Below are 16,622 nucleotides of genomic sequence, written 5' to 3'. Positions count from 1 at the left end.
ATATATATTTTCACATTATCCCTCTGTGACAAGGTATTTTTATTTTCAGTTGTTAGATAAGGATACTGGTAATTAAATTTCTTTTTTTAAACTTTCACCCAATACGGTATTAGAAGAAAAGGCAAAAAAGTCATTCTTGCCCCTCTCTCAGCTCTCTAGTGTGAGAAGGTGGCTTCTCAGAGGTGGGGGGGGGGGGGGCGTGTCGCTGACAGACACCCCTGCCCCCATGCTCAGGTTGGTGGAGGTGGCACCAACAAGACGACTTGTTTCACGAAGGGATCATAAAGAGATTCAGTATAGAGCTCTTTCAGGAAGGGATTTCTTTAGTTTGTCTAAGGCAGTTGTGATCTCTATAATAAACCTATTTTGTGTGCAGCTCTTTAATTTGATTTTCCGAGACCTGAATTTCTCAAGGGCCTGTGATGTGGGAAGTGAGCGTGCCGGGCAGTCAGGAGGGGGTCGGAGAGGTGGGAAAGGAGCGCTCTGGCACACACGGTCCAGAACGAGACTTTCTGATTTTTCCATGTTGGAAAATTACCCGTTGTCTCTTCCCTTTCATTAGCCTGCCTTATAGGAGTGGAGGCAGGTTTTAAATGCAGGGAACTATAGAGAGAATTTAGCCTCAAAAAAGAGAGCTGAAAGCTAAATTAGTTTTCTGGCTGAAGGTAGGGAACGGACTCATAAATTTAAGAACCTCGCTGGCTCGGGTTCCCGCTGAAATGAACAAAGGAATATGCAGATGGGGAATCGCCAGGTTCCTGGGCGGCTGGCGATGAGGATATTGTGTTGTGTTGCAGGTTTGGGGCACAGAAATTCCATTTGATGTGCTTCTTGCTAGGTTTGCTGTTCACTTCTTTCTAGCAGGCTTTGGGGGTGGGAGTTAGGAGGCAAACCTGTTTTTCCTTTTTTTCGACTTGCCCCCCCGCCCCCCCCCCCCCCCCCCCCCGTGGTGTACTTGCTCTGTTTGCTCTGTGTTCTACTTTCTGACTTCCTTTATAAATTATGCATTTGTGTAGCTTCGACTCTGCTCAAAGTTTTTGCTTGATGCTCTGAATCTTAACGAGCACTGCTGGGAATTGGGTGGCTTTGCCTCAGCCAGGCGGGGGATAGTGGATGTTGTGGCAAACCCCAGCCTCGCTTCCTGTTTATTTTCCTTTACGCACGCTTGTGTTTGTCGGGAAGGATGAGTGAGCCAGGCTCTCAGTATGGGGAGCGGGAAGCCGTGATTGGCCAGTTTAACACATATGTACTTTCTCCATTCTGCACATCGGCTTGGGTGTCATTGTGTGTAAGCCTGTGAATTTATATTCAGATTTGATTGTACCACTTGATCAACTGTATCTTTTAAAGTATATATGGTTTATCAAATCAGTTAAGTAGGAGGAAACAAAGGCATCCCTTGTGATTTTATTTCAAATTCTTTGCGTGGTGACAGGCATTAATGTATTTTTAATCAGTGAGGTGACACACACTTGGGGATACAGGGGTTTTCAAGTCGGGGTGGCGATTGGGTCCGCAGGTGCTCGTCTGCAGTTCTGAAGGTAGCCAGCTCTGAACACTGGAGAGGTTTTCACAGCTCGACTACAGCAAAGCGGATGTGACCTGGGCTGAGGCTGTTGCTAGTCTTTATTCCCTGAAGAGTGGATATTTGTGCATTTCACTGTGGAAATTTTAATAGTTTTCAATACTGGCTGTTGTTGCAGAAAGACGCTTTTGGGTGTATGCTGTGAGATTTGAGTTACGTACCATACTATCCTTTTGTAAGTCTGAAACACTTTGAATTTCGAAACACACCTGGTGCCAGAGGATGGTATGACAGGACCCTGGCCAGACTTTTCAGCAGTGCCCGGCCCTCCTGCTGGACTGTCCCCCGCCGCTCCCACTCATGTCCAAGCTGTGGTTGAGGCCATTGGGCTGGGCTCAGAGCCTTAAGGCAGAATGCTCCGTGCCGCCCGTAGGGATGCTGCTGGAGAGCCCTGGTCTGGAGCCAGAGCTCGGGATTGGAGAAGTCCTCAGGCCCTGAGCAGTCATCCATACCCACTCACCTTAAGGGTTGGAGCATTGTTCAGGAGTGATTGGAATTGACTGACAAGTCCAAGGTCACATGTTTTTAATGATCACTTAATGTTTGATAGCTTCTCAAAATGATACTCTTTTCAAATTCAGAATTAACCTCTGGGGATAGAACTATCCTCTTCAATTATATTGCACTGGAGAACAAATGTTTTGAAGTCTAAAATGGTTATTTTATATACTCTTACGCAGTTTCTGGCACATTAAATTTCATAGCCCTTAAATTCTCTTAATGCTGTAACTGTGTTATTAAAAGACATTAATCTGGAATTTTTGGAGTGAAAAATGAAAATAAAATACCAAAAAGGCACTTTGGGGTATAGCTTAGAATTTAAAACTTACCACATTTGGAATCAGGCCAACGCTATTAAAATTTGCAAGGGAACACAAGACACATTTGATTGGTTTAAGGATATTCACTGGTAATGTCTTTTGCCCACTGGTGGAATTAAATTGGTTAGGCCAGATACATTTTTCTAATCCACATGTCAATATATCCTGGAGACCTTTTTTGTTTTCTTAAAAAGGTGTAACTCAGGTTGTAGGAACAGTGTATATTGTATGAGCAAGGGCTAATCAGATGACCTCCTTCAGTGTCTTCACCAATACAATGGAGCTAATATCACACTGAGGGCCGTGCCCTCCTGTTGCTCACTTGGAAAGCGATGAAGCCTGTGCTTGGTGACAGGCATGGGGTCCTGGGGCTCTTTAGTGTTTCGAGGGACTAAACTGTGATCGTTGGGCTTCCATTTATATTTCTAAGCACTTGGGAGAGCTTCAGACATAATAACTTTATAATTAAATCAGAGATAATTTGACTGAGAATTGTGTTTTTAAGCCAATTAAGTGTGGTCATAGAGGTTGAGGGAATGTAATGTGTTTGGAGCATTGGTTGAGGAGGGAGAGGTGGGACCATGATTGGAGCTGCTGGGTACTGTGCGGACACCTTGCCCCATCCCTGCCGCATCCCTGCCACATCCCTGCCGCATCCCTGCCACATCCCTGCCCCATCCCTGCCACATCCCTGCCCCATCCCTGCCACATCCTGTACCACCTCCCTCACCCCAGGGAGGGTTAGAAGAAAAAGCAGGTATGCTAGAAAAGCAGGTGGGGATGTGAGCATCTGGGTCAGGACCCTTTAGGAAAGGATTAGAATGGCCAGAGAGCTCATGTTGCTTGACCTCCTGCCTGTTTGGGGGTGAGCTTGAGTAAGTGGAGGTGGCTCTTGCTCAGAAATGTCAGATGTGGGATCCCTGGGTGGTGCAGCGGTTTGGCGCCTGCCTTGGCCCAGGGCGCGATCCTGGAGACCCGGGATCGAATCCCACGTCGGGCTCCCTGCATGGAGCCTGCTCCTCCCTCTGCCTGTGTCTCTGCCTCTCTCTCTCTCTCTCTCTGTGTGTGTGACTATCATGAATAAATAAATAAAATCTTTAAAAGAAAAAAAAGAAAAAAAAAGAAAAAAAAAAGAAACGTCAGATGTGACCGAGCATAAGGCCTGCCCTGAGTCCCTGAGGCACAAGGGGGAGCGTGGGGGCTCACTGAGCACGTGTTCCCCGAGGAGTGGCTCTCCCCCCGTCCTCTCTGGGCACGGGGCTGGCTGCGGGGATGCCCTCTGTGCAGAGGCGCCGGCCAGACCTGAAGCCCAAGGGGTCAGCATTCCTTAAATTAGCCCGCTGAGTGTCACTCCCTCAGCTGGACTTTGTGAAAGGAACCTGATGGTTTAGGAGCATGTCCCCTCGCAGATTGAGGACAGGGTCAGACTACAGAGACCCGTTGTACTTTGGCAGGGGCAGGCAATCCTTTTGAAAATGCGACCAGATCCCTAGAGATAGATGGTTTTCTCCAGGGGGCTTCCCACATCGGGCTCAGGGATGAGCCAGGCGGCTTGGAGCTCGCTCAGGAGGGTGACCTAGGTACCCGGTGTCAGAGCAAAGGAGAACCCCTTGCTTTAAAAATGTCATGGGACAGCTATTAGTATTACTCACCAAAGGAAGGCCACCGAGATGTTTCCATGGAACTTCTAGTTTGAAGCAGCTTCTCCTGCAAGACTGAGTTTGCTGTAAGATAATTGATCAACTGTATGGGATTATTGATACTGGTCACTTAAATATTGGAAAATGACTAAGAAAAACAATAACTATTACCATTTTCTGATTGATTTTCTGCCCTGTCTCCTGACGATAAAGGGACCATTTGTTTTTTATGGTTCATAACTAGGAGATGCTGGCACACGTCTGCAGGAAGACACTGTTCTTCTCTTCGGTGTGTCTCTGGCAGCAGGCGTGCAGCTCCTGTAGAAAGTGATTTATCATTAATGACTGCTTTTTTTAAGACTAAATACTCTCCCCTCCCCACACTTTAAATTCTGTTTTGAACACAGGAATCCTTTCTTGATGTGATAAAGATTACACGAGTTTCCCCGCTATCCAAAAGCAGTATGTTCCTATGAAATCTTTCCTGAGAGAAATAATTACCATTAATTCATGTGGAAAAAAAAATGTTGAACATCCCCAGACCCCAAAAAATAACCTCTCTCAGGCTCTTCTGATACCTTAGGGACACATCTTGCTAGTGCTGCACACAGTAAATGGAGATAAAGCCCACACACTGACAGACACAGCTCAGAACCTGGGGGCTGGACTTGAGATGTCTCGGGTGGCCCCCAGGGAAGGAGCTCCGGGGTCCCCCGCTCCCAGCTCGGGGGGCACTGCCTCCACGCTGGCTACCTGCAGAACCAACTCTGCACGCCTTTCCACTTCTTGCCCTTTCTCGGAAAAGTAAAAATCCTCTTTGGATTTCTTTCGGTTATCGGAAACAGGTGCATCAGGACTTCCACTGGGAGATCTTCCATCACTGGGAAACGCGCTAACACGCACTTTGGGAAGGTGGGCGATATGTGTGTTCGCTGTCATCGCCCGCGCACCTCATGAGGAAACACTCATGACGGCTCATTAAAACCAGTGTGAGGATCGCCACTGCCACGTTCTGCACTCATTAGCAATACTATTTTGGAAGTTGTGGGCAATGCCTAAGACCTGAAACGGGAGAGGAATGAACCGTTGGAAAGGACAGGATGGACTCATTATTTGTACATGGTATCTTTGTCAACTCACAGGCCCTGTAGGGGACCACCAAGGAGCAGTGACATTTAATAAGGAGTTTAACATAGTGGCAGCAAAGGTGTCAGTGGCTACTGTAAGAAACACGATGGGAGAGTGCATGTGTAGAAGCACACTTCCCCCAAATATCCATGATGTGTTGAGGAATAATCCAAAAAGAAACGTGCAGGACTTCTTAGTGGAGAAAACGAAGAAAGGAGTACTGACAAAAATTAAAAGAAGACTCGAATAAATGGAGAAACATACTGTGTTCCTATATGGAAAAATCAAGTATTAGGAGGTTATCACTTGCCAAAATTAATCTATATGTTTAATATGCTTTTTTTGGTATTTTGGATCAATTTTTATTCATTTAACATTATAAGAATTTAAGTGTTATTCTGTTAGGAGAATATAATGGCGTGCTTAAACATTCCTTTATTCACTTAAAATTTAAGTCATTTCTACTTGCACTCAGAATAAAAAATGCTGTGAAGGAAATCTTTATACATACAGACTTCCCCTTTATTATTTTTGGGGTATTTTTCTCTGACAGATTCTCATAATGTGGAATTATCAGATCAAAGAAAATAATTTAAAATACTGAGTGTTATCAATATGCAGTTTAATGCAACTTTAGTCAAAGTCTCTATGGGATTAAAAAATTGAAGAACTGATTAATTTGGGAAAAAAAGAGATGAATATAAATATAGCTAAGTAAAAGCTTAAAAAAGATTGTGAGGAAGGAAACCTCCTCTCCCAAGCATTGTGAGATGTTGTAAAAATAAATGACTTAAATCAGCGTGGTGCCAGAAGTACTGGTTGATGGGATGATGGGATAAATTCAGTTAGCCTGAAGTAGGATCTGGTCTATCTGGAAATTTATATATGTTACAGGAGTCATACAAACTTGTTGAGTTTGGGGGAGATTATTTAGCAGGGAATTGGTGTGCGATTGGCTAGTTTTTTGAGACAGGAATTAATCCCCTTGTGTCATATACCACAGCAACCTCCAGGTAACTTGAAGGGTTACACGTAAAATATATCAAAACACCAGAAGAAATGCACGGGGCCCTTAGTGAGTACGGAGGGCCTGAGCTCTGCTGTGCGCCGGGAGTTGGCATCCACGTAGGTCCCCTCTCATCGTGGGTTGGGGAGCCTAGGTCCGAGAGCTCTGGCAGCGGGAGAGCACGGTGCGTGGCAGTGCTGTGCCTGCCGGGGTTTGGGGGCAAGCTCCCTGAGAAATGGCTGTCTGCACGGAAACCGCAAAGGTGAGTCTGAGTTGGTGGAGTGGGAGAGGCAGCCTTCCAGGCCGAGAGAGCTGTGGCTGGGAGGCCCCGAGGTCATGCCAAGTGGGCTGAGGACCTGGAGCCACTGAGGATGGGGCCGTGGCAGGCGTGTGGCGTGTTTAGCAGGAGTTGGGCTTTCAAGATTTTGATGCATGTTGAGCAGTTCAAACCTAAATCTTGAAGGTTCAGGACGGACGGAACAGGGCAGCGAGGAGATGTGTGTGAAGAGGTATGCTTCTGCTGCAGCATGGAGCCTGCCCTGGGGATGGGGCAGTGGGGGAGTGGCTGTATGGTCAGGAGCGGGGATAGCCAAGGGGACAGGCCCAGAAGGCATTTAGGAGACAGAATAAAACAGATGGGGCGAGGAGTCAGGGGTGGGCTCTGGCGTTCAGGAACAGGGGAAGGGTCCAGGCTGGTAACTCAGCCCAGAGTCCTCTCACCTGTTTGAAGTATATCCCCATCCCACCCCCTCCCCCCACTGAGATCTTTGTTTCTTTGATTTACTGATGTCTCCTCACCACCTAAAAATAGTGATCGGCACCTAGTAGATGCTCAGTAAATGTTTGAAGGATGAGCTCCAGGTTTCTGGCTTGAGCCGCTACGTAGATAGGACTGACATTCCCCATACTAGGTGGCTGGAGAAGGAACAGGTGTGCAGGAAGCTGTACCAGATGATAGAACCAAGGTTTTGTGCGTCAAGAAGCAGGAAATGAATCAGATGGTAAATGCCAGACTAGGGGAATCTTTGCAACAAATAATGTGGATGCAGTCTTGAGTATGTAAAGAGTACATGAAATCAATCAGAATTAGTCACCAATGCCGGTGTAGTGGTATATAGGCATGAATAGGAAATCCACAGAACATAAAATTTACAAACAGTGAATACACATTTGAAGAAATACCCAGTGTTACTAATACTGAAAGAATGGTAACTGAATCAATATGGCAGTTTTTCTCTCATCAAATCATTAATGACTTCAAATAATGAGAGTAGCATAACCTGGTCAGAGTGTAAGTTTGTACACAATTTTTGCAGAGGATTTTGGCAGAATGTAGCAAGTGCCTTAATATTTTTTAGTCAAATAATTCTGTTTCTGGAAATGTATCATAAAGGAAGCCTGTGGAAGCCTCCCTAACATGGACCTCTTCCCTTCTGTCCACTTTACTTCAAAACCCCTCCAGGAAGGAGGTTACTGGTGTGGCACCATGGGGGCGGCACAGGTACTGGGTGAATGGAAGCCAGTTGGAGAGGCCAGTGGTGGGGACAGGGCTTCGTGTGTTCTGGGGACATCTCTGAGCCTGGAAGAGTGTGTCAGTGGGATGCATATTGAAATGGTTGCTGTTTCTGTTGTGTTTCCAGATGAAGACGGTCAGTGTTGCCTTAGTTTTGTGCCTGAATGTCGGCGTGGACCCTCCAGATGTGGTGAAGACCACCCCCTGTGCACGTTTGGAGTGCTGGATCGGTAAGTGTGGCCCCTCCGTCCGTCATGGCCTCGTGGCTGTGGCCTGCAGCATCCCTGTATGCTCTGGGCTGGGCCAGGCTTGCCCCCCACTGACCAAGGCTGAGTCTGCTGGAGGCTGGCACTGGTTTTTGTGAATCTGAGAGTTTCGTTTCTGTTTGGACGTCTAGAACCTTTAAGTCATGATTTGTCCTGCACAGAGTGTTTCAAGGAAAATTAATAAGTAGTGATTATTGGATTATAGCATTTTCTTCTTTAAATTTGCATGTGATAGTAGTTCCGGGCTGTTTCCTGTGTGTGTTGCCAGGAGTCTTGGTTCTCCCTGAGGAAGGCATGCCCGGAGTGCCCAGTGCTTCCTGGTGCAGTGTTGAGACAGGTGGGGTGCACGACCTTCACTCGCTCTGCTCTCACCATTCAGCGTGATGTTTTTTCATCTGCTGACTGTTTTTGTCAAGAACCTGTGCCGAATCTTACAAAATGTGCTCTCAGCATCTATGATATAATCACCTGGCTTTTCCTTTTTAGTTTGTTGATAATAGTAGATCATGCTGAGTGAATTTTGGTTATTAAGCCAACCTTGAATGCCTGTAATAACCCCCACTTGTGTTATCTTTTTTTAATATATTGCTGGACTTGATGGCTATTATTTTGTTAAGAAATTTTTTCAGCGGTGTTTATGGGTGATTTGGGTTTGTGGTTGTCTTTTCTTGTAACATATTTGTTTGGTTTTGGTAGCAAGATAATGCTGCCCTCATTAAATGTGTTGAGAAACAGTCCCATCGTTTCTGTTTCATAGAAGAGTTGGTAGCGAGTTGGCTATTATTTCTTCTCTAAACTTTGGTATAATTTAACAGTGATGTGTGGGTTTTTCTTTGTTTCTGTCGTAGATTGTTTTTCTCTCTTTGATAAGATTGGGGGCAAAAGCACCCCCACTCCCGCAGCTTTCTCCATCCCTTGGCAAAAGCAGAAATTCCCTTCATCTACTTTAAATAACAAAAATTGCAAATGACAGATTTCCTCTGCTGTTTGAAGGCCAGCTTTGTGCTGCTTGGAGACCTCTGTTAGCAGACCTCTGTTAGCGCCTGTTTTTTACTAACTGAAAGAACCCCCAGAGGGTTTTTGCTGGCAGGAAGCCGTGATTGGCTTAGGAGAGGTGTTGGAGGAATGGTCTACTTTTGGATGGGGGGGGGGGGGGGAACGCCTATATTCTAGGCTGAATTGGAAACAGTGTTGTTTTTCCCACTTGGCTTGCCTGCCTCAGTGTCTCAGGGTCTTCGGGTGAGCGTCTCTGCTCGTCGCCTCCCCTCGTGCAGCCCAGGCCTCTCGGCCCCCACGGCCAAGTGACAGAGAAGCCGCCCCGTGGCTGATTTCCCTAGAGGCCCTCCTGGCCCTGTGCCACATCCTGGCGTCTCCGCCGGTGAAATTGACTTCTTATTAGCCACCGCCGACTGTTTCCACTTCATTTACCCCTTGTCCAAGCTGGATTTTACCAATCGTGTTCTATTTTCTCCCTCTTTAAGTACTCTTACATTAGGTTTTTAGAACAAGCCTTCTCAACCTGGATCCCAGCGTGTGCTCCTGGGGATGGGTGAACCCTCTGGCATTGTGTGGGTGGTGGTGTCTAACTATGGAACTGCACCTTCCAGGCGAGGATCCTTGGTTTCTATTAGATTCTCTAGGCATTCTCCTGTACCCCTCCTCCCCCAAGGAATCACAAGAGCTCTCCTCCGTCCTCACACAGTCTCTAATGGGTGTTTATGGGACAATGTCAGTGAAAATGAAAGGAATTCCTTACTTCCTTCTTGCCATGAAAAATCCAGGAACTGAATAGATATTTTATATTGTGTTTTTAAAATTTCTCTGCAATTTAGGAATGTAATCTATTCTGTACTCATTTCAGTGGATTTTGAGTTCAGAAGGACATATACCTCTTCTAAGTTAAAAAATATGCATTTAGCTCCTATTTAAAAAGTTGAGTAGGGCTGGCCCTTCTGATTTCAACAGTATGGAATAAGAGAAAGAAGAATCCTGGAGATTTGATTTTGGCAAATTTGCAGTGGTATCTAGCAGTGCATATTCCAATTTTTATCTTGGAAAAAAAAAATCCCAAACTTGCTAGCACAGAGCTAAGCAGCGTTTTTCCTGCTTCACAGGAGAGTAAGCTCCTGTGGTGAAGCTCCATCACCAGTGAGTTACTGTGATTTCCACGGGCATAATCCCAGCGTGGCCATCACCGCCAGGGGTGAACGTGGGCACTCTGCCACCCCCATAAGCCTCAGACCACATCCAGGTGCACCACCTGTCCCAGGATGCCCTTGTGGCACAGGGACCTGGCTCCACATCGTGCCTTGCCCTGGATTTAGTTCCATCCAAACTGGACCAGGTCCTCAGGCTTTCCTTGACCCTTCTGACCCTGACACCCAGAGGATCACAGGCTCAGCTTAGAAGAACGCCCGATGTTTCCTCAGGATTAAATTTTGGTTGTATCTCTTTGACAGGAGTGTCACGGCAGAGATCTGCCTTCCTCCCACGACATGTGTCAGGTGGCACATGAGTAGATTTATCCCGTCACTGGTTATGCAACTTGCTTACCGCTTGATGAAGCAGGTGCTGCCGGACTCTCCGCTCTGAACGTCCCCTTTCCCCTTTGTAGGCAATGACGAGTTTTGGGAAGAGGTGCATCACTGCTAAGCGGGTATTCCTCATCAGACTTTGAGGGAATTTGCTGTGAGCTCGTGGATTTCTTTTTCATTCACTGGGTTACAATCCAGTGTTGTTGTTGCTTATTTTGATGCACTGCTTGTTTCCTGATTGGCAGCCTGCCCCATTCCCACTGGCTTATGTGGCCCTTGCTCTCTTCCTTCCAGCTTGTCCTTCCTGCCCCATCCCGGGCTGGGGCATCTAGATGAGAAACTGCGATCTGGGTGCCCGTGTTCTCGTGGGAACCGGGGTCCTATTGCTCCCCTCTCCTAGATGCATGTATGTGCATGTGTGTCTCCGTGTGCACACGGTCACGTCTGCACAGGTTAAGAACCGCCTCCCTTCCAACCCAACAGGATTTTTCCATGTTGGTGACTCCCTTTCCAACAGCCTTAATGTGGTTTCCAGGTATCCTTGCTGCTGTGTGAGGCAGCTTCTCACCCTGCTGTCTGCACCCTTCTCACACTCCTTTATCCTGCTGTTCCCCCTCAGGTATCTGCCCTCCTCCCTGCCAGGTGCCCAACCCCTCCACGGAGATGCCCTGCCACGACTGGGCTGCTCCCTCGGAGCCACCCCTCATCCCCTAGCTGCGGCCTCGCCCGCCCCACCTCGGGCTCTAGGCTTGCTCAGGAAGAGGGTTAGCGTTTTCAGCAAGTGCTGTAGGTTGCAGGCACAATGATAATGTGGCAGCCAGGACTGAGAGTTGGGGCCCAGCCGTGGAGATGAGTGGGGTTACATTTTGCAGAAGGCCAGTGCTTCTGGGTGTTGGGAGGAGAGCAGCTTCCCAGGGGAAGAGGAGCAGATCCAGGGCCCTGAGTGTGCGGGGAGGGGTGCTGCTTGTGATGAGTGGTTCAGGCAGTGAAGGCCGTGGGGCGGCTTGGCTGGCAGCACAAGGACACATAGGCCTGAGGATAGGTTGGTTCTGGCTTTTCTAAGATGTAAATGTCTGGCGTATGTCATGGCTAGGGAAGGAGTCGCAAGGAAGACTTCTGCAGGGGCTGGGGCGGCCACTAGCTTAAAGGGTGCTCCTGTTTAGAAGGCAGCCCGTCTCCACAGTATATTTGGTCTGTGGTTTTGGTATGTACTCCATCACCAGAGATCCAAAGGTTTTGCATTCATCAAGGCCCCAGCTTTATTCCTTTCAGCTCTTCACTTCAGCAAGTCACTTCATGATTTGAGACCTTAGTTTTCTCATCTGCAAAATGGAGCAGTGATGGTACCTACCTCTTGGTTGGAGAGGGGGTTCACTGGGAGGGCTCAGTGCAGAGACCGTGTGCAGCTGGAACAGCAGCCGCATGCCTGTGTTTCCCTACCCCAGTGCTGAGTGGGAACTGGAAATGCTTCCTTGCGTCTGCTTCTCTTCTGCCCCTGTACACTCACTCTGAGAGACGGGAACAGGGCCTGCACCCATCAGTACATGTGCCAGCTGCTCTGTTGGGCTGGAGGTCTCCAGCAGATGTCTGAGAGTAGACTGCTAGATGCTTCTCATCTTACAAAGTAGATGTTAACCATGTCAGGTAACAACCTGAGAGTCTCTTGTGCTTTACCTTACGCCTATGATGTGCCAAGGGGTGGGATGCATTGCAGGTTGATGGCTTTTTGGCTGCAGACACACATCAAACCAGCTGAGATGGTCCGTGCTAGTTGAAATTGCTCTGACCTCAGGAACGAGGGGTGCGGGTAGCTTGACAAAGGGGCAGACTCTTACTTTCCAGTCTGTGTTGGCGTCCCCGGGCACGTGCTTCCGGCACACATAGGAGAGACACCTGCTTCCAGAGGCTCAGGGATTGGACCTGTCTGTGTTCGGGAAGTGGCCCCTTAAGGTTTTCTGATGGTGACAGGAATCGTTGTTGCCAGAATAAACAAGTAGAAGGTTCATTGTGCAGCTCTGAAGCACCCGCAGGCCCCCTCCCCGGCGCAGGGAAGGCTCTGGCGCAGGGGCCCTTACAGCTCACTGGGATTTCCGGGCCCGGCACGGCTGGCTGTCAACACCTCCTTCCCCACCCCTGCCCCTCCACTCCGCCACATAATAAGATGCTGTTTTATTTCATGGAAGTGACACTCAGCTCTTCTCAGAGAAGCAGGGGAGAGGCTGTTTTGTTTTATGGCCTGACATTAAATGCTACAGCGTAATACTAAAAACAACCGCGCTAAGAGCAGCGAGTGCCCATACGTCTTGGAGAAATCTCTGTGTTTGAAAGCAGGTATAGAGGAGCTGAATGCCCAACAGGAGGAGCCCTCGCTGAGCGGAGAGATTGTTCATGTGCTGTCAATGGCAGCCGTTATCATAAGAGGGGAGAATGCTGGAGCCCCGTATCCTAAGGGAGTATTTGGGAGGCACCTAGCTGTGTTATCCTCTCCTCAGAGAAAAGCCCTCCATGTCCCCGCCGTGGGTGTCAGACTCAGGCTGATGAGAGCCAACACCTTCGCGTGCCCTCAGGCTTGCCCAGCCCGGCCTCGGGCCTCGGGGCTGGGGCTGGTGACACGGCCCACCCTGAGCGGCCAGGAGCTCAGAAGATGCTGCGGGTGGACGACTCAGGACAGGCCGTGCGGAGAGAGAAGGGCCCAGCTATGGGGGCTGAGCCCTGGGGCACAGGCTGGGCCCCCCGGGCGTCGGGTGTCAGGGGCACCCACGGGGCCTTCAGCTGAGACCCTGTTTTCTGTGCCAGTCACGCTGGCCTCACTGAGCAGTATCTCCTTGTCTCCTTGAGGAGGTGTAGCCGCTCGGACTCCCACCATGTGCAGAGTGCCTTGTGCGAGCCACCGCCATCCCAGCCATGCCCTCAGCTCTGGAAACTCCTCTCAGCCCCTGGTGCTTGCGTGACAGGAGACAGAGCCGCTTCATCTATTTTGCGGCTGTGCGTGTGTGGGTGAGTGAGTCTGAGTGGTTAGGACCAGGCTGCAGTGTAGACAAGGCTCCAGTAGGATGATGGTTCCTGTCCTGGGACCTCGGGCACTGGGAGGGCCACGCCCGGCAGGAGCCAGAGCCTTACTGCCAGCGCTCCCTGCTCCGCCCTCGCCTCAGGGGAGGTGCCTCCCACCAAAGACGCTTCTAATGGTAAAATGCGTGTGGGTATTATGGCTGACACAGTACAGAGCCATTAAAAACCACTTCTGATTTCAAAGTGGCCCTTTGCCATGATTATTTTTTCAATCAAAATTAGCTGCTCAAGGTTAAACAACTAATTAGTGGCACAGTCCTTGAAGGCCATACAGAGAAATTTGTACTTGATTCAGGAGGCAGTACTCAGCCAGTAAGTCAATTAACAGATACCTATGAAAATGTCCACATAAATACAACCTACAAAGAAGTACAGACGTTCTTTGAGGAGTGAGCCTTGTGTGTTTTTTAATTTTTGTTTTTAAAAAAGATTTTGAGAGACAGAGAAAGAGCACAAGCCGGGGATGGGGGTGCAGAGAGAAAGACTCCTCATGGAGCAGGGAGCCCTAGGCGGCGCTTGATCCCAGGACCCTGAGATCATGACCTGAGCTGAAGGCAGACTCTTCACCACCTGAGCCACCTGGGAGCTCTTCTTGCATATCTTTTAAATTTTTTTTTTAAACTTTTATTTATTTATGATAGGCACACAGTGAGAGAGAGAGAGAGAGGCAGAGACACAGGCAGAGGGAGAAGCAGGCTCCATGCACCGGGAGCCTGACATGGGATTCGATCCCGGATATCCAGGACCGCATTGCATGTCTTTTTAATTTATTTTTTGTTAAAGATTTCATTCATTCATTCATTCATTCATTCATTCATTCATTCCTGAGAGAGACACAGAGAGAGAGGCAGACACAGGCAGAGGGAGAAGTAGGCGCCATGCAGGGAGCCCGATGTGGGACTCGATCCTAGGACTCCAGAATCAGGCCCTGGGCTGAAGGCGGCGCTAAACCGCTGAGCCACCTGGGCTGCCCTTGCATGTCTTTTTTAAATTTGAAGTTTTTTCTGAAGGATAGCATATATACGGAAAGGTGTGCTAATTCCCAGACTGACCCATTACAGATCAAGAAACAGCCTCAGCAGCAGCCCCCAAGTCCAGCCATGTCTCTCGTCCCCTCTCAGCCAGCCCTGCCCCTGGTCTGTGCCCCGACAGCTGAAGTTAGTCTTGCTTATTTTCACCAAGTGGTAGCATACCACAGGCACTGCAGGCTCTTCCAGGGAGGAGTGACATCACAGAATTGCTTTAAAAGGGCTCACCTGTGCTCATCTTCAGGTGAGTGAAGAGCTCACCGGGTCAGCAGAGCCCTGCACCTTGGGCTTCTGCCCTGCTCAGAGTCTTCCAGAACCTAGCTAGGAGGAGGTGCCTGCACCAGGTGCTGCAGCAATAGTGACCAGCATGTTCGTAGTTGATGGTGACGCACAGGCTCTTCTGAAGGAAGAGTGGAGAGAACGGGGAGATTTTCAGGTTGGGTGACTGCTGGCACTATCGCCAGCCTGTGACCTTGAGATCACCTGACCACTTGGAACTTCAGCTTCTCTCCTCTGCCCTGGGGTAGGTGGCTGCAGTTCCATCAACGTGAAGTTCTGTGCATCATGAGATACAGGAGGCTTATGCAGAAAAGCTTGCGGGGAGGTTGATGCCAGGCTAAAATTTTATGCAGATGTCACTTACTGTCCTTCTTCCTTCCACCACCTGCCCACCCACTTCATTCCTTCAGTAGAAACCCCTGAGGGCCCTAGAGGAGAAGCGTCTATTAAGACAGCACTCCGATCGCAGACCTACGTTGTGTCCACTTGACCCTCATCAGGTGGGTTAGAGCGTCAGCACCGCCCACCAGGAACTTGGTTTAGTTGATTTCACAAGTTAGCTTACTGTAGTGAGCGTGGTCGGAAATGCACCACTTCCCTCGTCCTCTTCTTTCCCCTGTGCCTGTTCCCGCTCCCGTCTCCCTGCCCCACTCTCTATGGTACCTTTGGGAGGAAACCAGGCAGTTAATTGGCCACAGGGGTTCGCAGTAGACAGGATGTGACAGCGCCGCTGGGTTGATCCCGGGCTGATGAGTGGCCAGAGGCTGCCGCGCCCCCCCCCCCCCCCCCCCCCCCCCCCCCCGCTTCCCTGGGAAGGCAGGGATTTGGATCCAGAGCAGGGAAGGAAGAGGGGTGCTGCTGTCAGGCGGCCACGTCTAGTGAGGGGCTGCTGGACCGGCCACGGGGTGCTCAGGGTGGCGTGGCAGCAGCCCTCCAGCTCTGGCAGACGGTCGGCATGCCCTCTTTGGAACATGGGAGAGGATGGTGTGGGGCTGGAGGGCCTGGGCTTTCCTCCCTGACTTGGGGACCTGTGGCACTCCCTCTTCCCTCTGCTGTGGTTCTTCCGAGGGCACGCCTAGTAGCTGGTGCTGAGCAGTGTGGTTCCTGGACTGGCCTTTTATCTTTTTACACAGGAAACCATTTCCATTCTCTTAAGCGTAGATTCCAGCCATAACACTGACCATGTGGGTGCCGCAGGTGTGGACAGATGCCCTGGATGCTTTCACACCAGCTCTTGCATTTGCTCTCCTAGTCTCCTGCACGAGGCCTGGCTGTTTGAATGGTTTCTGTTTGTTGATGTTTTCTGCTTTCCTTTGCTTTGTTTATGCTTCGCCGTAGCCCTGAATTTTTATTTTCCAGATTCTGATTTATTCTTGTCTCTTGCCAGTCCTGTGACTTAGATTATAGCACAGTTGATTGGGGTGATTATAATTCTTTTGAGACCTTAGCACTTGGTTCCTACCAGAACAAAGAGAGATGAAGATGAACATCTAATTTCTTTAGTTACGGATTGAAACAAATTTACCATACTTCTTCCAGATAAGTTAATTATAACCCAATTTTCATTAGGTTTTCCTCAGCCAGAGCTGCTCATTAGCTGACTGGGCTCTTCTGAAGCTATTGAATTGGACTCTCCTGGGTGTAGGGCCTGGCGTCTGTATGGTAAAAAGTCCTCCATGACTTTGACGCACTAGTGGTAAAGGTCCCTTCTAATTCTAAAATCCTGTTACTTAATTTTATACTTCTTTAAAAA

The 16,622-nt window shown here is 48.9% G+C and overlaps 1 protein-coding gene and 1 long non-coding RNA gene across 5 annotated transcripts in view; one reads left to right on the top strand and one right to left on the bottom strand.

Annotated features, from left to right (window-relative positions):
- RPTOR (regulatory associated protein of MTOR complex 1) overlaps window positions 1–16,622 on the top strand; it is a 333,192-nt gene that overhangs the window by 63,646 nt on the left and 252,924 nt on the right. For all 4 annotated transcript variants that reach the window (XM_038546355.1, XM_038546354.1, XM_038546353.1 and 1 more), the window contains exon 2: window positions 7,821–7,923. In XM_038546355.1, coding sequence (XP_038402283.1) covers window positions 7,821–7,923 — 103 coding nt within the window. The remainder of the gene's footprint in view (window positions 1–7,820; window positions 7,924–16,622) is intronic.
- LOC106559229 lies at window positions 1,302–10,665 on the bottom strand. The gene is made up of 4 exons (XR_005364122.1): window positions 10,513–10,665; window positions 4,218–4,364; window positions 4,059–4,130; window positions 1,302–1,660 (listed from the first exon to the last, which is right to left on the bottom strand). It is a non-coding gene; the product is annotated as an uncharacterized LOC106559229 (long non-coding RNA).

The sequence above is a fragment of the Canis lupus genome, chromosome 9 (assembly GCF_011100685.1).
Source record: "Canis lupus familiaris isolate Mischka breed German Shepherd chromosome 9, alternate assembly UU_Cfam_GSD_1.0, whole genome shotgun sequence".
Taxonomy (NCBI): Eukaryota; Metazoa; Chordata; class Mammalia; order Carnivora; family Canidae; genus Canis; species Canis lupus.
This window is presented reverse-complemented; position numbering and strand designations above follow the sequence as displayed.